Source organism: Daucus carota, chromosome 1 (genome assembly GCF_001625215.2).
Source record: "Daucus carota subsp. sativus chromosome 1, DH1 v3.0, whole genome shotgun sequence".
Lineage (NCBI taxonomy): Eukaryota > Viridiplantae > Streptophyta > Magnoliopsida > Apiales > Apiaceae > Daucus > Daucus carota.
Genome location: NC_030381.2, coordinates 26,050,493 through 26,073,491, shown reverse-complemented (window position 1 = coordinate 26,073,491; position 22,999 = coordinate 26,050,493). Strand labels below are relative to the sequence as shown.

The window sequence follows — 22,999 nt, the reverse complement described above, 5'->3', positions numbered from 1 at the left end:
TCCATATTTTTTTCCCTTTGGCATTCCCTTTTTAGCCGCTTTTGTACCTTTAGGACGAACAGGAGATTCTACGATATTTTTATGCTTGTCGTCATTTCTAGATGTTGAATAAGCTCCAGAATCATTTAATTTTGTTCGTTTTCCACTTCCACAACTTGAAGTTGGAGTTCCCCAATTTGGTTGTCTCCGAAGCTCGTTCCAGTGCAACTCAAAATTTGACTTCTTTTTGTATAGTTTTGTGGAGGCCGAGCTGCTTCGAGTATGTTGTTCGAGTTTGAACCACCTCCAGCTCTTCGTTCAGCTTGTTCGTAACACGATCCGAGTTTTTGAGACATTTATTCGTTGTCATCTTCTTTTTTTAGCTATAACACCTCTTTTGATAAGTCCAGAGTTACTCTCTCCACAATATTTATGAATTAGATCCCAAAATGCTTCACTTTTTTATCGGCACCGGTTAATTGATCAGTAGACACATTTAAGCATGCACTGATTTGGAGTTTATCTTCACTCCATTGCCACTGAGTTATCCCTTCTCGCATATTTTCAACTTCGATAACATCATCATTAAGATCGACAATGTTATTAGCATCGAAACCAGAAGCTTGTGAGTGTGGAGAATTTTCATTAGTAGCAGGATTTTGTTGGGTTCCGAATTGTGGATGTATATTCTGAAAATTTTGGACGAAAAGAAATTGAGAATTCTGGGGAAACGGAAAATACGGATTTGGAAAAGGAAACTGAGGATTTGGAGTTTGAGAATTATAATTTGGATTTTGAGGGTTTGGAAATTGAGCATTTTCGATATTTGGATTTTGGGGATATGAATAATATGAATTCGGGAATAAATATGGATGTTGAGTATTCAGAAACTGAGAATTTTGTGGGGTTGAGTTTTGCGAATTTGAAGGTGAATAATTGTTGGGGTTCATATTTGCTGGAAAAAATTAAGCTTACTTGTAGAAGAGAAAGTGATAGAATGTGAACTATTTTCTTTACAAAGCTAATATATATAGTACTGGAATCAAAGAACGTTGGAATTTAAAAGAATTAACATTCATATGAACGTTAATATTTATAACGTTAATATTTCAGTCTATGCTTGCTTGCTTTTACAGTAACGGAAACAAAACAAATTACTTTCTGTGTGTTTGTTTTAGTAAAATAATACAATAAAGCAAAAGAAAATGAAAAGGCTGCCACACTTGGCCAGCCTAGCTACTCGGGCCTAGCCAAGTCCATCCACCAACTGCAGTACAAAAAAAAAACCGGGTACCTTTTCACGTTCTCCAGCGCGAGACGCAGCACTTGGGCTCGCGCTGGAGATGGTCTAAAGCCCATTTCACCCCTATTCTGTATCTCATTGTATGCCATCTCATTTTCACCTGAAATAGGCTAATAAAGAAAGCGACAATTTCATACAATGTCAAGTCCCTTACAATATTTTGTAGTACCCATTTTATTATTATTATATTATATTTGTATTGAAATAATATTCATTATTGAATTTTAGTTAATTAAATTATATTAAAATTGTAATAATCAAATTAAAGTGATTGAAAATTTTAAAAATATTATTAAAATAAAAGACATGTCTCGTAATTAAAATATATTATATTATTAGAAAACAATCATCAACAGTATCATTACTTCCTGATGATTATTAAAAAGATGTTATATGAATGCATGAACGCTATCCATTCTTTTATATCCGTGGAATGATTATTTTCTTTATAGTAAAATCATCATTTATTATATAGTAAAATGCATTTTGCACTCTTTGATTTTAATTAAATATACTTTGCACCAATGATTTTATGATAAACACTTTGTATCTTTTGACTTCATAATCGGTCACATGTTGGATTGTTAGACACTTTTCCGTCATCCTTTGACCATTTCCGTTAGTTAACCGATGGTATTTTAGATATTTTATCTTATTCTTTTTATCGGTTGTTTTAATCTTATTTTATGTGTGTATTTAATTATAAACATTATTATAATATAATTTTAATTTATTTTTCAAAAATTGAAATTAAAGCATCTCCAATTCTATAGAATTCTTAGCTGATATTGGATAAATGATACCATTAATAAAAATTATAGAGAACATTTTTTTTTAAAAACCCTTCTACATGCTCTCCTAAAAATCCAGCTAATCATATTGACTACATTTATCAAAGCTCTCAAGATGGGTAGCAAAAATCAATTTCATTTGTTATGATAGTAAAATAATGTGCTCTGTGTGTAAGAATTTAAAATAATTATAACATTCTAATTTATAGTCAACTATTATAGTCAATATATTATCAAAATTAGGGTAGAGCGGGTGTGGGTTCGCTTCGGTTTTGATAAAATCGCAACTAGAATCGCGTGCCCTCCATTTTAAAAATCAAAAACCGCAATCGTAACTTTACTGTTGGATTTGATTTCGATTTCAAAATCTCATATTTGATTTCTATCAGCTCGGTTTCGGTTAAAAAAACCACATGAAAAAGAAGGAAAGAATTGTCATACATGAACAATCAAATCTTGATTAAGAATTATACATCCAACCAAAGTTTAAACAAAACGGAATAAGTAATTAGATTTAAGTTCTATGTAGACCACATAATACTTGAAGTACTCGAGACCAACATCACCATCGTCCATTTGATTTTCATCCAACGGTCCTAGTTTCTTGGTAGTTATCTTTATGTTTTATACATGTATTATACTAACGTATATACGGGTGGTTTTGCTTTATTTCTTTTACGTTTTTAAAAACTACTTGGCAGTTATATTGTCAACAACATCTGAGCACTTGATTTATTTTGTACCCTATTGTTGATTACGTGTCCTTGGAACTTGCTTGTTCTGCATGCTTCATATTGGTAACTAAGATATTTTGGACAGATTACAAATGTACAGAACAATCACTTAAATTTTATTTATAAAATATATTATATGCAGAACAAGAAGAGTAGTTATAGAAATATATTTGAATTACTGAACTCATGTCGACGGTCCGGCAAAATTAAAATCCTCCATCAAACCATTATTCTTGGAAGTTATAATGTTCTGCATTGGTAGTTTAGAAGAAATGCAAGGTAGCAAAAACAACGTGTTTCTGTATGTATAAGTGTTTGTTTGTATGTACAGGATAGTTTTTGAATTTTGTAATACAGTTATATTATCCCTTAATCTTGACCATTAGTTGCTAATTAATTTTAATGGTGGATATTGTGGTCTTTAAGGACTTCAAAAAATTTGGGTCTTCATAGAACCCAACTCTAAGTAATTATGCACAGAAAACAAGTATAAACTGAATCTTGCACGACGTAACTATCCAAACTGAGAGCATCTCCAATGGCGTTGGTTATAATCGTTGGCTAGATTGGACATGCAATACATTGTGTAAAATTTGCTGAATCTGTAGGACATTGTGCTTCAATGGTATTGGCTATATTGGTTGGCTATAATTTAAAAATAGTATGTTATTAATATTTTAGATTGTTAAAATAGAATATATCAGTTTAATATAGTAATAAATGATGTGCAATCTTCCTACAGATTTCTTACAGACCTGTAGAGGTTCGACAAATATAGTCATCCATAGGAGGTTGGCTAAAATTATAGACAACAGATAGGTGTGATTGGAGCGTGAGTTTTTCGATAAGTTGGCTATATTTTTTATTTATGGTATGCCTACTCAAATTTTAGCTAAGGGTTTCTTATGGTTGGAGATGCTCTGGCCTCGATATCTTGTTAGGATTTACAAATTATTAACATTATGCAAATAATCTAATTCAGATATATCAACAACATATACATATAATCTTGTATGGAGATATAACAAAAATGCCAATGAATTATGATTACATCTGAAGCAGGAAAATATCCTTCATGTAACAGACAACAAATAATATATAAATATTTAAAGGCTTCAGTAATAGCCAAAAAATAGTAAAATTAAAAAGAAATACGAATTGCCCGACTTACACAGACTACTCAATCAATCAATATACTTATATAAAGGAGAAGCGAGGGGCGTGTATGTGGCGTCTCTCACATCGCTCTGTTCTATTATTCTAATTTTCTCGAATTTTTGAATGAAAAATATCAAAAATTAGAACTACCTTTTTTAGTTTTGGGTATATTAGAAGCAAGTTTCAGAATCTGATTTTGTTTCAGATTATTTATGGAATATAATAGCTTGAAAATTTGAATCTAATTTTGTTTCAGATTATTTAATTATGGGAAAGAGTAGCATACAAGTCTTTCTACACCTATAAATACCCCGTAGATTGTAGGGTTTTGAATCATCTAAACACAGCCTCCACCACAACCCTACCTCTATCTGGTGATAGCGATTTCTAACACGATGGTGCCCTTCTTCTGCAATGATAAGTGAAGGTTGTTTATACAGTATTAAAAAAATAAAGGTTGTTGAAAGCAAAGGTAGTTATAGACCGCTACGTTGAAGTCGACAAATCCAAACACAGGAAAAGAATATAGTGTTGACATGATATTGATAAATGATATCAATAAATTAACTAACAGCGATGTATGTTTGTTGGTTAAAATTTTATAATATTTGTTTTGTTCATCGGACATGTTTGTTGTTGTTAGTTTTTATATGATTTACTTTGTATGTAGGAAAAAATTATTCATGCATTATCTGTTTGCTCCGTTCAAGCAACTTTCAAGTGAAGGCTGTTTATACAGTATTAAAAAATAAAGGTTGTTACAAGTAAGGATAGTTATAGAACACTATCTCACGGATTTAAGTTAGATGTTTTTGTGCACAATCAATCCAAAAAAATTGGAGGAAGGTGACAATGCAAGAACATGATTACTTTAAAAAAAAACACAAATAAAATTAAGATTCGTCGAACTTTAAATTGTTAATTACGTGTATAAATTTATTTTCATTTTTTCACCATGAATTATAGTCCAATTTTGCAATTTTATATATTATTATTGGTATTACATCAAGATTTTTATAATTGATTCAAAAAAAAAAGATTTTTATAATATAAAATTTATTTTATCCTACAAATAATAATTTTGAATCATTAATATACTTTTTATAGACAGCCACAAAATTATTTTATTTTACAAATATTAATATTAAATCATTAATATAATTTTTATAATCCGCCGCAACGCGCGGCTTCTCAACTAGTATACTTATATAAAGGAGAAGCGAGGGGCGTGTAGGTGGCGCCTCTCACATCGCTCCATTCTATTTTTCTAATTTTCTGGAATTTTTAGATGAAAAATATCAAAAATTAGAACTACCTTTTTTAATCTCAGGTATATTAGAAGCAAGTTTCAGAATCTGATTTTGTTCTTAATTATTTATGGAATATAGTAGCTTAAAAGTTTTAATTTGATTTTGTTTCAGATTATTTAATTATGGGAAAGAGTAACACACAAGTCTCTGTGCACCTATAAATACACCTATAGATTGTAGGGTTTTGGATCATCTAAACACAACCTCCTCTATTTCAATTTCAATCCGATTTTGTTTCAGATTGTTTAATTAGGGGAAAAAGTAGCACACAAGTCTCATTGTACCTATAAATACCCATACAAGATTGTAGGGTTTTGGATCATCTAAACACAACCTCCTCTTTTTCAATACCACAACCCTACCTCTCTATGGTGATAATCTATTGCTCGATTTCTAACTCGGTGGTGCCGTTCTTCTGCAACGATAAGTGAAGGATGTTTATACAGTATTAAAAAAAATAAAGGTTGTTGCAAGGAAAGGTAGTCATAGACCGCTATGTGGGAGTCGACAAATCCAAACATGGGAAAAGAATATAGTCTTGACATGATATTGATGGATGATATCAATAAATTAACTATTAGTGATGTATGTTTGTTGGTTATTTTTTTTATAATATTTGTTTTGTTCATCGGACATGTTTGTTGCTGTTAATCTTTATATGATTTACTTTGTATGTAGTAAAAAATTATTCAGGCATAATCTGTTTGCTCCGTTGAAGCAACTCTTAAGTGAAGGCTATTTATACAACATTAAAAAATAAAGATCATTACAAGCAAGAGGTAGTTGTAGACCGCTATCTCACGGATTTCAGTTAGATGTTTTTGTGCACAAGCAATCCAAAAAAATTGGAGGAAGGTGACAATGTAAGAACATGATTACTTTAAAAAAAACACAAATAAAATTAAGATTCGTCGCGCTTTAAATTGTTAATTCGTGTATAAATTTATTTTCATTTTTTCACCATGAATTATATATATTCCAATTTTGCAATTTTATATATTAGTATTGGTATTACATCAAAATTTTATAATATTAAAATTTATTTTATCCTACAAATATTAATTTCAAGACATTAAAATACATTTTATAGACAGCCATAATATTTTTTTATTGTACAAATATTAATATTAAATTATTAATATAATTTTTATAAGCCGCCGCAACGTGCGGCTTCTCAACTAGTTCAAATATAAAAAACTAGTAGAGGAGTGAGGGAACTAACTAAATATAAGACAGATAGTGAAATTTTTAATTCAAATAACTAATGATTTGATTAATATATATGTAATTTCTTATTCAAAAATTTAACTTTTATATTAATTATAAATTATATATATTCAATATTTATTTTTAAATTCGGATAGGTTCTTTTTTTTAGATCAGTTGCTAACCAAAACTAGAACCGAATAATTAATTTCGGGTTCGTTTTTAAGTTTTCGATTTCAATTTTATACGATTCGATTTTTAGTAATTCCAATTTCAATTTGGGTTAATTCGGTTTTTAGCTCGCCCCCTAATCAAAATACACTCACAAATTTTAATCATTATTGTATATAATTTTATCGATTGTTTTAACTAAAACTGCTCCTAGTCTTAGAGCATGTTTGCCTGGCCTTAAATTTGGATTTTAAGTCATTTTCGACTTTAAGCTGAAAAATGACTGTTTGTGTAAAAAGTCAAAAAAATCGGTTTAAAAATAGAAATAAACTATAAACTAACTTAGAGGCTGTTTGCTTGGCTTAAAACCCGGACTTTAAGTCATCTCTGACTTTAAGCTGAAAAATGACTGTTGTTGTAATAAGTCAGAAATTAGTTTAAAGTCCTGACAAAAAAAAAAAGAAGACATTATATAGCTTAAAGTCAGAAACTGACTTACAGTCAGAATTTAGGGGTTGTTTGGCTGAACTTAAAATAAGTGCTTCTTGATTAAAGTTAAAAAGTGAAATAGAAGTTAGAAATTTATAAGTGATTGAAGTGTTTGAGAAATAAGGAGAAGATCTGAGATAGAAACTAGCATTTGTAACTTCTAAAAAGTGCTTCTATTTTTTTACACAAACGGGTCAAGAAAAGTAGGAGTCAGTTTCTTCGAAAAAGAAGCACTTCCCGTGCCTTCCCAAACACGCACTTAGTTTAAGGTACTTTTTTCGGCGATTAATTTTTTTTTGAACATTTTTTGGATAAATATTACTCCTAAGTCATAAATTACTAATAAATCACTTTTCTCTTTATTATTATATTTTTAATAACTCATAAGTCATTAATATGTCAAAATTACCTGAACAGACATTTTAAATTCTCAGCTTATCAGATAAGTCATGTTAAGTCATAAACTCAGCCGAACGGGCTGTTAGACCAGTTTGACTAACGAGCTTCTGACTTCTTTTAGCACTTCTACTTCTTACACACTATTTGGCAAAATAAACAGATGTGCTTTTGAAGATGCTAGTTATTTTTGTTGAACTTTTTAGTGATTTGCATTTATTATGAAGTTTTAAAATTTTTAATGTGTAATAAGTTTCTTGTATCTTAATTATTTCAATTTTTTTTCAATTTATAAATTTAAATTACTGAACACCTAATTGAGTTATAAGTAAAATTATCCAAACACTTTAATAATTTATAAGTCAAGTTCACTTATCACTTATAATCATCTTTTTTGCTTTAAACAAAAAGTCACTAAATTAAGCTAGACGGCCCCTTAAAGCCCAAAGTTAGTTTGAGGTATTTTTTTCTGTCATTAATTTTTTAAAATTTTTTTGAATAAAAATTACTCATAAGATATAAGTTACTTATAAATCACTTTTTTTATTATTATATTTTTAATGACTCATAAATCATAAATGGTTGAAATTGTTTGACCCAACAACCAGTGTTCTAAAAGACGGCGATTAATCGGGATTAATCTCTGTTCGGTCGGCCACCGTCTCGATTAGGCGTTACTCGATGAAAAAAATGTTCTTCCGGAAAAATCGGTCAAATACGGGATTAATCAGTCAAAAGATGGTATAATCGGCAAAAATCGGTAAAAAAATCAGTAAATTTAAAATTTTAAAAATCATAGTAAAAAAATTTTAAAATTTAAAAATTAATTTAGAAAATGGATATTTTGTGGATAAAATCATTATTTTTTTAATTTATAAAATTATATGATTATAAATCTATTGTAAATATAAATATATTTATATTTATATTACTCTAGTTTAAAAAATAATATTAAATTGATTCCAATTAATGATCCGATTAATCACTCCGATTAATCCCCGATTATCTGATTAATCGCTAGACGGTGCCTTTACCGATTAAGTCTGATTCCCGATTTTTACAACACTGCAGCAACCCATAACGTGAGTTTGCTTCTTCGTGAATTGCGAGATATAGTTGCTTGTTGACTTTATGTAAAAATATAATCGTCTTTAGAATTAAAAGTTCAACTAAATTATGTATATGTTTCACGTTGATACGGCTGACAAAGAAAATAGAAGGTCCTGTGACACGTGCATCGTGCAATACATGCTATTCATGGTTTCTTCTCTTTGTCAAATATATGCTACTACCGCATATAAATCCTTGGCTGTATACTGCAAACTTTTACTAGTGCTTTATTTAAAAACTCTTTTTAAGTAAATTATTTCTATCTCAGTGAAAATTCTAAAAATTTATTTAATAAAAGAAATATAATTTTATGAATTCTAAAAAGATTGATCTAATTACAAAATTTTAAAACCTCATGAACATTAGAACTTCTTTATTTTAATATAAAACTAAAACCAAATAACATAAAATTAATGAGACGCGCAAATTAAATTGTGTATTTATCATATCAAATTACTAAAGGTCGTTTGGTTCAAACAGTGATATGAGATTGGAATGAGAAATCGAGTTAAACTCGTATGAGTTTAAGGTATCATATCTGATATCATTTGTTTGTTTGACTGCGAGAATCAACATATACAAATTTTTTAAAAAATAAGTTATTAATTTATATTAATTAAAAATATTAATAAAATTATTATGATTATATATTTTTGCATCATTGATTTAATTTTGTATCAAACGTTAATATTTCATTATTTAGATAAAGATAAAAAAATGCATCTCATACATCTATCTCATGACCACCTTCCCCCTTGGGTATCAAAAACCCATACTTGGGGGTTTAAGGTATGAGTTTGACATTTAGTTTTTTCCAACCAAACATCATGTGTGGGTTGGGGATGGACAAATCACATACCAGATTCCAGGTACCTACGATCCAAACGACCAAAAACATATTCAATGGAGCTCCTAAATCATTTTTTAACAATAATATAAAATATAAATTTTAGCGAGTTAATAGATTTCAAAACTTTCTCAAAATCGTATATTTTTATGATATAAAAATATCATCGCCGACTACTTTCATCGACTTTTCCAAATCTATCTTTTAAATATCCCACCACTTTACCCAATTTCATTTCTTTTTCTTAATATTTTATACTATTTTATATATTTTTTAATTTTCGTGTCTACTCTTTTAAGTATATAATCGAAATATTAATGAGAGCCACTGTTTTATCCCCTTTCTTACTTTCAATTCTCTTTCTTATTACTCCCTCTGATATGGTATAACCCGGGTAGGTAGGCCCGGGCTCAAACAAGAACCCTGATCCCTGGGAAGCCGCCAGACACAGCATGCAATCTATCAAACCTACCCAGATACACCACCCGGGTAGGACTCCGGACCCGGACATTACCCGAACACCCTCCTCGACCAGGGTCCATATAGTACCAACCGACACTCGCTGAACAAGGCGCAGACTGACACGATAAAGACAAACATAACGGTCAACTACTGGCGATAGAGACAATCCAGGGAACATTCCAAAATACTACTTCTACGCTGACACCTGGACACGTGTAGAGGATCAAACCCTTACACGTGTAGGACCAGGATCCAGGTACGCACCCTTAAACCCTAATCCTTGGCCTATAAATAGACCAAGGATCAAGAGCTTAAGGGTTACTCTCTCTTTACACTCATTTTTACACACACACATTTCATTCAGCATATATTCAAACACTCTAAGCCACCAGCCACCAGCAACCACCATACACCACCTTCACCCACCACATATAGATAGCTTATTTCCCGTTCATATATTCCAATACCTGCACTCATTCTCACGCCGGAGGCGCCGCGGGGCTCAAACCCCCCTCCGGTGTTGTTTTGCAGACACCCTACCAGCAGCTACACCGCAAGACACCAGTGCACGGCGGAGGAACCATCGGAACGGGATCTGGGGTTATCACCCTCCGTCCCTCTCAATTCTTAACATTGGGGGACGGAAGCGTGACACGCACTTTAATGCGTCTAAAAAACATAATTCTATAACTTTTTTTCCAATTTTTTTTATTTTGAAGAGAAATTTAGTGTCTAAATTTTTATTTAGAAAAAAAAAATTTAGAAAAAAGTTGTAGAACTATATTTTATAAGCGCATTAAAGTGCGTGTCAAGCAGTGAAAGAGAAATGTTAAGAAATGAAAGAGACAGAAGGATTATTTTATACATTTTTTAATCATCGTGCCTATTCTTTTCAAGTAATCGAGAGGGAACGGAATGAGTAAAACTTGTGAGATTTTTTATTTTTATTTTTTTTTTTGTCAGGAAACTTGTGAGATTTTTGATTCTCACTTTGTACCCTTTCGCCCGTTTGCAGATTTCACAACCGGTGTGTTGACCAATAGTATACTACAGTTTCTTACCAAGCGTCCCAGTCCCCTCTGTCAGGCGCCCACGCCCACTCTCTACTTTTTAAGTGACACCAACAACTACATTCAACTCCCTGTCTGTTTCTTGTTATTTTTATTTTTTCAGACACAGAGAGACACAGAGAGATGAGTATTCTTGGTTTCTCCTCTTCTTCTTCTTGTTCTTCTTATCTCTTACACCCATCTCTCCCTAATCTTCAAACCCCTTTTCAATCTTTCCCTTCTCTTTCATTCTCCAAGATTTCCAGTTTTAAAGCCACCCAGTACCCCAAATTCACCAATGCTGTTCACTCAACAATCAACTGTTCTGCCACTGCTTCCCAGCTCACCAAGGTACATACTTTTTTTATTTATTTTACTACTATGTTTTTGTTGAAATGTGGGCTTGTCTGATTACTCATGTTCTGGTTGTACACATAATAAAGATTCTCTTTTTATTCTAGTAAGTTCATGTAAAGATACCTTTTGTCTGTTTGTCAATGTTTGGTATTGAGCAATGTGCTCAAGTTATGAACTAATGATGTCATTTTTTCATTGGCATGCCATTGTTTAGTATTGAATTGGTAAACCAAGAAGACCCTTTTGTGGAACAAAGAAAGTATTGTTATTGTTGAATTATAGAGTGAGACTTGTTTCAAGTTTGAATCAAATTATGCTTAAAATTCTAATTTGGACAATGAGGTTGAATTTTTCCCTAAAAGTGGGCTCTTATAGGGATCCACTTTGTGAACTCAAAAATTAGCATTCGGGTGATCAACGTATGAAAACAAACACAGCATCATATAAATATTAAGCCTTTCTCCTTTCTACAGGGCTCTGATGAATCTCTGGAAGAGAAGGGCGTGGAAGCGAAAAGTGTATCAGTAATTCTTTTGGCCGGAGGAAAGGGAACAAGAATGGGTGTTAGTCTCTCTCTCTCTCTCTCACACACACACACACACTGTTAGATTATTATGGTTTCCGTGTCCACTTTCATGGGTGTATAATCTATAAAAATTCTGGTGAAATTTGGTGAAATTCTGGTGAAATTTGGTGGTTTTATGGTTTGTTATATTTTGGTTTACTAACCAGTCCTTAGATGTTGAGATGATTCTTTATTTTTTTGCCTCTTGTCCATGGTATGTCACAATATCTATTTAGTACATCATTATTTCCAGCAAATTGCTTTTAATCTAATAGATGATAGTTTTGTTATGATTTGTGATGCAGGCGAGCATGCCAAAGCAGTACCTTCCACTTTTAGGGCAACCAATCGCTTTATATAGGTATATTTAATTATCTATATGTGCAACTCTACTTATAATAATCTTCAACCAGCTTTGTAAATAAACTTAAATCACTTTACATTTTGACAATCTTAACAATCCAGTCTCCTTTGATGTAAGTGAAATGAAGGTCATGTATAGTCAAAAAGTATAAATTCATGTACTTGATAAAAATAGAGTTTTCCCATTATTATCACATGTTTATAATGTCCTCTGTTTTGCTAATTATTGGTCTGTATTAGTTATAAAAGCATTCCACTAAACTACGAATGTAAATGCTCTTGTATAAGTTCTCTCTCTCTTTTATAAGATATATCATGCAAGAGGGAAGGATATTTTTGTGTCAATAGGAGATTGAAAACTTCTATTATCATCTTTTCATACAATAGTAAGAGGAGAGATCACAATAAAGGATTACTAAGCAGAAAACTGCCCCTTTGTAGTTTCTGCATTTAATTCTTTAGCTCTTACTGTAAGAGGTTATGTTTCCTCTTTGCAATTAAAACTTAAAAGTGACTTGTAATTCTTCAGGATAGTCAGCTGATTACATATAGGTCTAAGACTGCTAAGATTTATTGACCGCTATACTACAAAAATGGAAGGCAGATCTACAGAAAGCATATCAGTATTCTGACCCTGATATGATGTTTCTTGTGCAGTTTCTATACCTTCTCGCTAATGCCAGAAGTAAGGGAAATTATTGTGGTTTGTGATCCTTCTTACCGAGACATCTTTGAAGGTCAAAAAATTAAATTATATCCAACTAGTGTATATCTTCACATACATCTGAATTTACTAATGCCCTATTCTTCCATTAGCATGCTTTATATTTTTAATGACATCCCAAATGATCTGTTTTGGCTGGTTTGTCTCCTGTCAGCGTGTAATATCTATATAACAAGCTTCTTCTCTTTCAGATGCAAAAGAAAAGATTCAGGTGAACCTAAAATTTGCATTGCCTGGGAAGGAAAGACAAGATTCTGTTTATAGTGGATTTCAGGTGTGTGAATGTTGTTTTAATGATGCATCAGATCCTTTAAATTTGGTGATAAAATGCTATATAGATATAAGTATCAGAGAAGGTGTTTCTGGGAAATTCTACATAGGTTGTAGAGTAGGCATATTCTGATCCAAGTAACAGCTTCTCTGGTTGTTTCCGAATCAATGTACTTGTGTGCATCATTGATATTGATGCTTGTCAATGCATTATGTGTAATCATTAACTTGAGCAAAAATTATAGTGAGTGAGAAAATTTTCGAACTAAAGTAGACCCTTGAAATTAAATCATTTGCCTTGTCGTGTAAAATTGTAGAAAAGATGAATCTGCTGTACTTACTAACTCAAGAATGACAAAAGATTGATCCATGAGATAAACCATCTGCCTTGTCGTACAAAATAGATGAAGAGATGAATATGCTATACTTACCGCTACAAAAACATACTATGAATACAAACTTGTGTTACCAAACAGTATGTATATAATTATTTAATTTGATAAATCAGCTACTTTACCATCTTGAGAACTGGTGATATAATTATTCCCTCCAAAATTATAATGACCATCTAATAAAAAGAACTCTAGTGTATATGCAGTTTCAAATAATTAACCTGATAAATTAGTTACTAATATCAGATTTCTGATCACCAAATGTAACAAAGATATCTGCAAGCTTTGAGTGTTATACAAAGTAGATTAAAGGAAAACAGCTTGGTTAAAAAAATATATGGTAAAGCAACATATCTTTGACTTATTGTAAGTTTCCACCCCATAATTATGACGGATATATATTCCTGCATCTTCTCTAATTTCAAATAGTAAAAGACTACCGACAATGTTGATTTTGTACATCTTTTATCGGCTCTATAATATTCTTTGGCAATTCAACTAGGTATACAGATCGCACAGGTCAAATCATTCAAAGTTATATATCGATCAACTTCACTAGGTTTACAAATCGTACGGGTAAAATGATTCAAAGTTATTTATGGATGCATGATGCATGATTGTCCTGGAATATTTTTAAACATGATCTGACATAGTTTGAATCTACACCCCTCTTCAGCACAAATATTTTGTGAGCAAGGGACATAATGCATATAGACAGATGATTAATCTGTGTCAAGCGCAGCCTATATTAAATGTTTTAGTAGTGAGTAAATTTAATTTTGTTGGGATCTGCCTTGTAAAAGGACAAAAATATGTAGTGGCTATTAATGATACTTGCAATTTACATTATACTTGGATTATCTGGAAGATGTGTAATATTATATACATCATTTCTGGTGGTGGTACTTGGTTCTTTTTCCTTGTAAATTTTGAGTGGCAAGGTAAGTGATACACCATATATATTCTGCAGGCAGTTGATTCAAATTCTACACTTTTGTGCATCCATGATTCTGCAAGACCTCTGGTGTCATCAATTGATACAAAAAAGGTTTTTTTTTCTTATCAAATGTTATATTAATGCTTTGTTTTTGTTATCAAATTTCTCTCGTAAGTTAAATACTTCAAAAAGAAAGGGGAGCAGTTGATATGTTCGTTACTTAATGGAAATGGGCAAAAGTCAAAAAGCAAAAAATGCAGTAATATCTCATGTTCCTCGTGGTATATTCTTGCATCACATTTTATCAATATAGCTGTAAAACGTATGCATCTTCTGAAATAATTTCAATAAAAATATGGTACTCAAAAAGTTCTAGAAGAATAAACTACCAAGTTTTTTTAATCTAAATTTTCATTAGCGAGTCGTAATTATAATAAGGTTTCAGACACATTAAAATTGACAATTAACCTATGGCAGAAAGAAGTACCAGTGAAATAAGAGCATCTTAATTTTCTTTAACTGGTTTCCTCTCAGGTTCTGATAGATGGTTGGCTGATTGGAGCAGCTGTTCTTGGTGTACATGCAAAAGCTACAATAAAAGAGGTGCTAGTAGTAATCATATGTTACTATTCTGTACACAAACTTCAGTCTGAAAATTTTTATCTAGTGGTCCTTAACTATCAAACTCTGGTAGAGAGGCAAAGCAAAAAACCACCGACCCTTGTACATAATGTAGTTCATTATTTGAAAAAATATTTAAGGTGACACGACATTCCAGATTCTCGGTTAGTGACCAGTGGTTAACCTATTTTGCTTTATTCTTTTATATCATTATTATGCATTCGGGAGGTTACAGTAGTTCATAGTGACATCTTACATTTAGATGCCCGTTTCTCTTTTCAACGACATGACAATAGCAGGATTCTGTTTTTGACACTTAAGAGACTAAAGAAAGATAATCACTTATACTAACATTGAGTTGTTTTTTCCTTCAAGAATTGTACTTGCACAGTTTGTTTATTTGTTGCAGGAAACTTTTTTTAGATAATATAAAAGTATATACTATTTACCTTGTTCTAAATATTATTCGAAGAAGTGTCATGTGAGTTGGACATTCACATTCACTGTGCCATATGGTTACGGAATCGGCCTAAATTTATTTTTAACTTGCCCTGTTAATCATTGATATTTGTCTGTTACGTATCTACATCTGATATAGTTATCAACTTTCCTGGCGCTCTTTGTTCTAGTGCCTATAGTAGTTTTGAGAGACATGAAAAGCAAATTATAACATTAGCAATAGATGGTGTTTATTCTAAAATTATCTTATAAATACATATACACATAAGAGAGATATTATATGGATTAGGTCATGTACAAAGAGATTAGGCCAAAAATAGAAACAATTGATCTATTGTAGACACATTTGAGTCTTTATTTCTTATACGATACATAAAATGAGAATAAGTGAGTGGTTTACATTCATTCACCCCAATATTAAGTAAACAGGATTTTCGTTGGACCTTGCTGAGGTTGACAGATGATAATGTTTGCCATATATAGTTCTTGGCTTTTTGTTTATTTTTCCTGACAAAATGGTAAAAATCATCTTAAAGTTCGATTTTTCTGCTTTGTATATGTTGAGGCATTTTTCCTCTCAATGTTTGCAATTTTATGTAAGCTGGTCACTGCTGCTTATGAGTACATTAATTTTTCATAGTGTCTGGTTCGGTAAACTTGCAACTAATTTTCGCGCTTTCCACTACCTAGGAGTTCATGAAGCATTTTTGTCGCTGTCTACTTTGAGATTTACTGAATAGAAAAGATTGCTTCTTAGATCATGTCAAATTTTGTGTTTCGTGTAGCTGAGCTGCCGTATTCGCAGGTTTTCTCATGATTCATTCTTCCATGAATTGCTGAAAGCAAAAAGAGGTTCATCGAAATTTAAGCTGGTGTCTAGGTCACTGTAGGTGGTTCATATTATACTGAATCTACTTGTTTTGAGAACTTCTCCTGATAAGTCATAATGGAAGCTAGATCAGTTCTCTCTAGAACTTATGCAAGCGACTTGTGTTTCTTTTTGCAATGTACACAATGTGTTCTTCTCCATCAATTGCTTATTTTTTATATAAAAACAGAGAGCACAGCATGCCCTACTAGTCTCGGAGACCAAAATTTGTATCATCCCGTGACCATATAGCAATATTTTAGTTTTATCAATTCTACACAATAGACTTTACTTTAGGATGTTTCTACAGCTTATTTCCATCTCATAATACTTTGCAGGCAAATACCGCATCTTTTGTAGTAAAAACTCTGGATCGGAAAACACTATGGGAAATGCAAACCCCTCAGGTTTTGTGACTGATAATTAGCAAACTTAGACAATTATTTGCTTACGAGGGTTTGTGAACATCTTTGATGTTTTTTGTTTCCCAGGTGATCAAGCCTGAGATACTAAGAAGAGGGTTTGAGCTTGTTAACAGGTACTGCATATATATGTTAGGTCGAGCATCACTAGAGTTCTACATCTAAATAAAGTACTATTTATAGTTTTATACATAACTTTGTTGCATTGATAGTAATGAATATATATGTTGATTATTAAAGCTAGATGTTAATGTGTTCAAGCAACCTAGCCAGTAGTTAACTTCACAGAGCAGCGTATTGGCTCAGTAGAGCTAACAGTAGCTATGAAAAGCAAAATGCTGCACTAAGTGTGTCAATGTTACCCAGAAAATTGAGATTTGCATATGGACCTTCGTTTAGATGCGGCTGTGATTTGCAATAAAACAAACTGATTTTGGTTAGAGAATTTATGAATTGACTATCTCACAGTAATGAGCATACGATGGTTTGGACCTTTATATTAGTCAAATATTTAGTACCTTCGCAAACTGGCGACTGGATAGGCAACTACAATATCGACTAGTGGAGTTTTAAGAATATATATTCTTTTATTTTATCCGCAAGTGAAAAATGGATGTACCAAGTTGAGATAACATACTCTGTCAATGTCCTTACAGGTATGAATTGGTTTCTCCAAATAATAGTCAACATAACATAAAATGCTCTTCATGTTTATAATCGTTAATTAAAGAGATAATATGTTAATGTCCAAAAATGATTAAAAGATTTTGCATTACAGGGAAGGCTTGGAAGTCACTGATGATGTGTCGATCGTGGAGCACCTTAAACTTCCAGTTTACATCACAGAAGGCTCTTACACCAACATCAAGGTAAAAAACTATCGTATATACTAGTGTCAGTATTGAATGCTTTTGTGGTCTAGCCAGATTCCATTTTTCGTTTGTAACACATCTGGATGTGTGTCGCGTTGTATTCAGTTTCTTTGACTCATTATTGTAATGGCCATCATGACGTCTTGTGCTTTACAGGTTACAACCCCAGATGATTTGTTGCTGGCCGAAAGAATATTGAATACCACCTCATCTTGATATACGTTCTGGTAAAACCTTGCCATTCGGTGTTATAGTAGTGTTAGTTCTAGCTAGAGGTTACAAAATACTTCAAACATGCACTTTTGTTCTATTTTCTTGCGTGTTTTTTCATTAACCTTGTCAGATACATTTCAAGGAATAATAAGATGATGTTATTTTGAAAAATGTTTTTAAGATGATGTTATATGGAAAAAATGTCCGCCACTGGTTCGATTCTATCTTGTCAATCGTCCTTATTAGAACATGCACTAATTTGTAAAGCATATGGCCTTATTATTCAAAAAGAGAGAAGAATAGTGCCATAAACAATGGAGATGGGATCACGATATTGTTTGAGTGCAACAATTATAAGACTGCAGGCTTGTTCCCTGGCATTAATATTTCAGAGGAAATGGCAATTAGTTCATACTTGAAACCAAGTAAAATTACCAAGTGCACCAGAATTAATCATGTTCGATTCAGGACCTATGTTGCCTGGCATACAAATAGAAAGAGGATATTATAACCTCAATATCTTTGCCTGAAGAAATAGAACAAATGACCATTTCCAACCATCGAGGTATTTTGATTAAGATCTACAATCATTTGTTTCTGATTAATGATACTGAATTATGAAACTACTTCAGACATTCATGTTCAACTATAAACTTGCTTTCATAGAATGGTAATGAAGAAATGTCGGAGGGAAATGTCATGAACATATTGTTACACACGTCAACGATTAAAAGATAGCTCTAAATTATTTTACACAAGACTACAAGATTCGTCTGAAATGGCTGCTAGAAACTTTGAAAGAGAGTCCACGACTCTAAACAAAGACGGGCAAACAACCAAAACTTTATGCTCGCGAGATTTAGGTTATCATCCTAAAGCTGTTGTGCTGGTAACTGAAAAAGCTGCCAACCTTCCTACACAATCACAAAAATAACAATCATATATTCTCAAATTAACTTGTTGTCAAACATGCCCACACAAAAGTGGCTAAAGGAGAGATGAAGAGGAATGATTGAACATAACAGAGACCTCAAATTGAGCAGAAATAACTAAATAAGTGAAAGCAGAAAGGTAGACGCTAGTCACTGGCACAAAGGTAACTTGTGCAATTTCATTGAGACCTAAATATCTACACATCTTATTCCTTAGACTAAAGTGAAATATTAAACAAAAAGTTGTCATATATCTCATGCATTAAGAGTTTCTCTTGAATCCAGGTGCATGATTTAGAAAGTAATCATAGATCTTGGAAGAAAATACTAGTACACTGGAAAATAGTGCTGGCCAAACGAGCAGGCTGTACGAGTCAGGCCAGTTCACAGCCGGACTTGGCTCGTCACAGTGAGGATCCTTAGAAATACAGCCGTGCCAGGCTTGGGAGAACGAGACTCATGAACGGCATGCGAACCGAACGAGCCGGTCCAGGCGGGCCAGTTCATATCATCGTTTTCTAAACAATGCAACATGTCCACATCTGAATCATTTGTTCTCTATGAGATTTTAGTGGCCACCGACAGCTAGACAATTGATCTCCTTGAGGTTTAAACTTTCTAGTCCTGGAAGGTAGGACCTAGGACTCAACCTGGTGGTGGTGGTGGTACATGGGTTTGGGGGGGGGGGGGGGGGGGGGGGCTAGGAGCAAAAAGATGACTGAAGGTGTGAATTCAGATATTGTTGCAGCTGAAGGTCCAGGCCATGCCGGTTCCTGCGGGCGGTTTGGTCCTTTCAGCAAATTCTTTTTCCTTTTACTAATTGCTTTATTCATTTTAAATTTTAAAATTTTACATTCTTGAATACTATTGAAAACACAAATGGTCAAATGGAATATATAATATTACTTTTTATACGATATTTAAATTATTACACATATAAAACATATTTTAATCGGCTCGCGTCACTTTTACAAGCTGTGCGATTCACGAACCAGTTCAATTCAGGCCGAGTTTGGCGAATAAGTTAACGAGCCGGGCTCAGTTGTGCGGTCCAAACCCGCACAACTGGCCAGCTCTACTGGGAAATAATGCATATGACTTTTTTAAGAGAAAATGTAAAACTATGTTGAAGAGACACAGTATATTCCAAACCAACAATTCAATGATAATTTATCAAAGGAAAAAATTGAAGACTAAAGCACCAACTTACACTCACCAGCAACAGAGAATAGATTACCACTCATTTGTACTCAAATGATGGTGGGGTTGGAGCATCAAAGCTCTCTAGAACCTCTGTCTTGCTTCCACTGCTTGTACCTGCCTCCTGCTTCTTTTCACCACCAAATAACCCGCCGAACCATGAAGAAGAAGATGATGATGGTGATGTTGCAGCCGTCGATGATGCTCCACTCCCCATGCCCTCTATATTAATTGGCGCTTGACCAGGAAGTTGTCCCATTTGATATCCAGGAATACCTGGCATGTTAGGTAAAGGCTCTTCCATTGGAGGAAAATTTTGCTGCGCACTCATAACTTTGTTTAGCATTATTCCAGCACCTTCAATCAGAGCAAGCAATACTCCACCAAACGCTGCAGATCTAGACGCAGCACCAAAACCCTGGCGCATCTGCAGGAAACCGCCAGTGGCCGCGCCAGCAATAATGGAATTCCACGGATCCTCTTTTTGACGTACGTAGACCATCGTGCAATCAAAAGTGGAGAAGAGGCCACCCCACACAGCAAAACTACCACCGACACGAGGTGCATTCATGCGCACTGCTTGAGTGCCTCCAAAGAAGCGCTCACCTTTTGGCGAGTTATAGATTCCTTTCAAGAAGTGGAAAGCTGCACCTCCAACAGCTCCCATGCCAAAAGCTCCACCAATGTCATCGAGTATACGATCAGGACAAGGTTCCCGCGAGGTCTCTGGAGTGCCCATGAATCACTGAAGTAAAAAACAAGAGAAGAAGCTTGATGAGAACAGAAGTTTGATAGTGTTAACATAAAAGCAGCACTGGATGGCTAAAGTCTAAACAATGCAGATTGCGCTATCAAAATACTGGTCCCATTTAAAGTGCTGACCAAATAATTTTTTTGCAATGAAATAAACATATTTATCACAGTGGGTCCATAAGGAATTATGTTTCTATTAAGATTCTGATGATCTTTTATCTGAACTTTCTTAGTAATATTTTGTTATTGTATCACAACAGGGATTCCATTTGACTTTTAACGTCTGCTTCTACCTCACAATTATGACTCGCACATCCCTTTGATCTCCATTTTTCCAATTTAATCTTCAATTAAAACCATCCTAATGTCTTCTTCATATCTCAATTAAACTTTTATCTTTAACTCCTATCTTCAACAATAAACTTCAATTGCACATATGTAACTCTAGATTCAAATTATTTAACATTTAGCTGAAAACTTTAATAATAACAGCCAATGTCATTAATGCATACCCTTAACAGCAAGATGTTCTTCTCTTTTTTATTTATATTTTTGTCCACTTACAAGGTAATTCAAGAAACAACAAAAATGCAACAAACTCTATTGCAAAAAACTCTATAATCACTATCAATTGTTTTGACAAGTACCGAAGTACCCACCGAACACGTATACAGGAGTAAATTTTTCGTTCCCCAGTATGATTATGTGATGAGGAACACAGAAGATTAAATTTCTTGATGAACTTTTATACTGTTGTGTAGATATATAGGATATGTAATGAAAGTTCAATACAATATTTTTGACAATTCTTCATTATAAACACAGAACCACCAAAAAACTGTCATCAAACATCAAGAGAACCAATCAAGTATCAATCTTTTTCAGAAATATAACTTGATACCATAGCAAAATCAGCTCATCCATCCGAAACATAACATTTGCAAGAGTTCTTAGCTTGCTTATATAAAAAAGTTCTCACCCTACCTCCTAGTTCAATTGGCCTAATATTTTAATCTGTAAACCCTCGTGTAACTATACTTACACAACTTTTATATACCATCACACCATCTATACGACCTCTCCAGGCCAAATACTCGCAAACACACACTGGGGGGGGGGGGGGGGGGGGGGGGGGGGGGGAGGGAGAGAGACTATGAAATATTAAGCCAGATTCAAGATATCCCTGTTGATTAGCTCAAAGAAAAAACCCTTACAAAACATATGCTCATACTACTAAAACTGCTAAAACCCTTCTAAACTAAACCAACAAAACATGATCTCCCATCTCCCCAATCATAAACATGACTACACACAAATTCATATCTACTAAAAACGCATACCCAATAAGATCAATAAAGACTGTAAATCAACGATAAACAAATCAAATCTTTAATACAAACATTAAAAAAGAACAAGTAAGGATTAAAGAAACATACCAAATTGCAAATCTTGCGGGACAAAACAGAGAAGTGTAATGGGTTTGTGAAAACCAGAAGAGAGAAGAAAAAGAGAGTTAATTTGAGGTTGGTTGTTATGCGACTGGCTGCGCATGAGCCATGTCTTTTGTTGAAACTAGGTTTCTCTGTTGGTTGGTTTTATTTAGCTGCCGCTCTTCTTTGCCTTTTCTCTCGCTATGTATTAGGTAAAGTTTTTTTTCCCAAGTTTTCATCATTTTCATAATAATATATTATATAGTTATCTAACAGGGGTGTATTGGATTGGGATTTTAAAGCATTTTTTTGCATTCATGAAATCCGATGGTATTCGATTGGGATTGTTTGAAATGCATTAAAATCTTGAGGTATTCAATTGGGATTTTAAATTATGCTACAGAATCTGGTGGTATTCAATTGAGATTGTTTAAAATCCATTAAAATCTGATGGTATTCAATTGGGATTGTTTAAAATCTGATGGTATTCAAATGCTGATGGATTTTTTTGCATTTCATAAAATGATGGATTTTGTGACATTCTCCAGTGTATTTTAAGTTTTTTGAAATCCCACCAAAATCCATCGGATTTTGAAGCATAGTGCTTAAATCCTAT

The 22,999-nt window shown here is 33.0% G+C and overlaps 2 protein-coding genes across 3 annotated transcripts; one reads left to right on the top strand and one right to left on the bottom strand.

Annotated features, from left to right (window-relative positions):
- Window positions 1-10,967: 10,967 nt before the first annotated feature.
- LOC108214287 (2-C-methyl-D-erythritol 4-phosphate cytidylyltransferase, chloroplastic) lies at window positions 10,968-18,243 on the top strand. Its single transcript, XM_017386249.2, has 11 exons — window positions 10,968-11,356; window positions 11,836-11,925; window positions 12,233-12,288; window positions 12,948-13,027; window positions 13,206-13,288; window positions 14,647-14,724; window positions 15,148-15,216; window positions 16,900-16,968; window positions 17,053-17,099; window positions 17,762-17,852; window positions 18,012-18,243. Exons 1-11 carry the CDS (start codon window positions 11,150-11,152, stop codon window positions 18,069-18,071), a joined length of 930 nt encoding a protein of 309 aa, XP_017241738.1. The 5' UTR covers window positions 10,968-11,149; the 3' UTR covers window positions 18,072-18,243.
- A 466-nt stretch (window positions 18,244-18,709) lies between these two features.
- Window positions 18,710-22,612, bottom strand: LOC108205528 (mitochondrial import inner membrane translocase subunit TIM17-2). 2 transcript variants are annotated; one of them, XM_017375521.2, is made up of 3 exons: window positions 22,390-22,612; window positions 20,217-20,945; window positions 18,710-18,982 (listed from the first exon to the last, which is right to left on the bottom strand). In XM_017375521.2, the coding sequence occupies exon 2, from the start codon at window positions 20,937-20,939 to the stop codon at window positions 20,241-20,243; it is 699 nt and encodes a 232-aa protein (XP_017231010.1). In that variant the 5' UTR covers window positions 20,940-20,945; window positions 22,390-22,612; the 3' UTR covers window positions 18,710-18,982; window positions 20,217-20,240. The 2 variants fall into 2 exon arrangements, with proteins under 2 accessions (XP_017231010.1, XP_017231011.1); XM_017375522.2 differs by having other exon boundaries at window positions 18,737-18,978; window positions 22,390-22,588.
- Window positions 22,613-22,999: the final 387 nt, after the last annotated feature.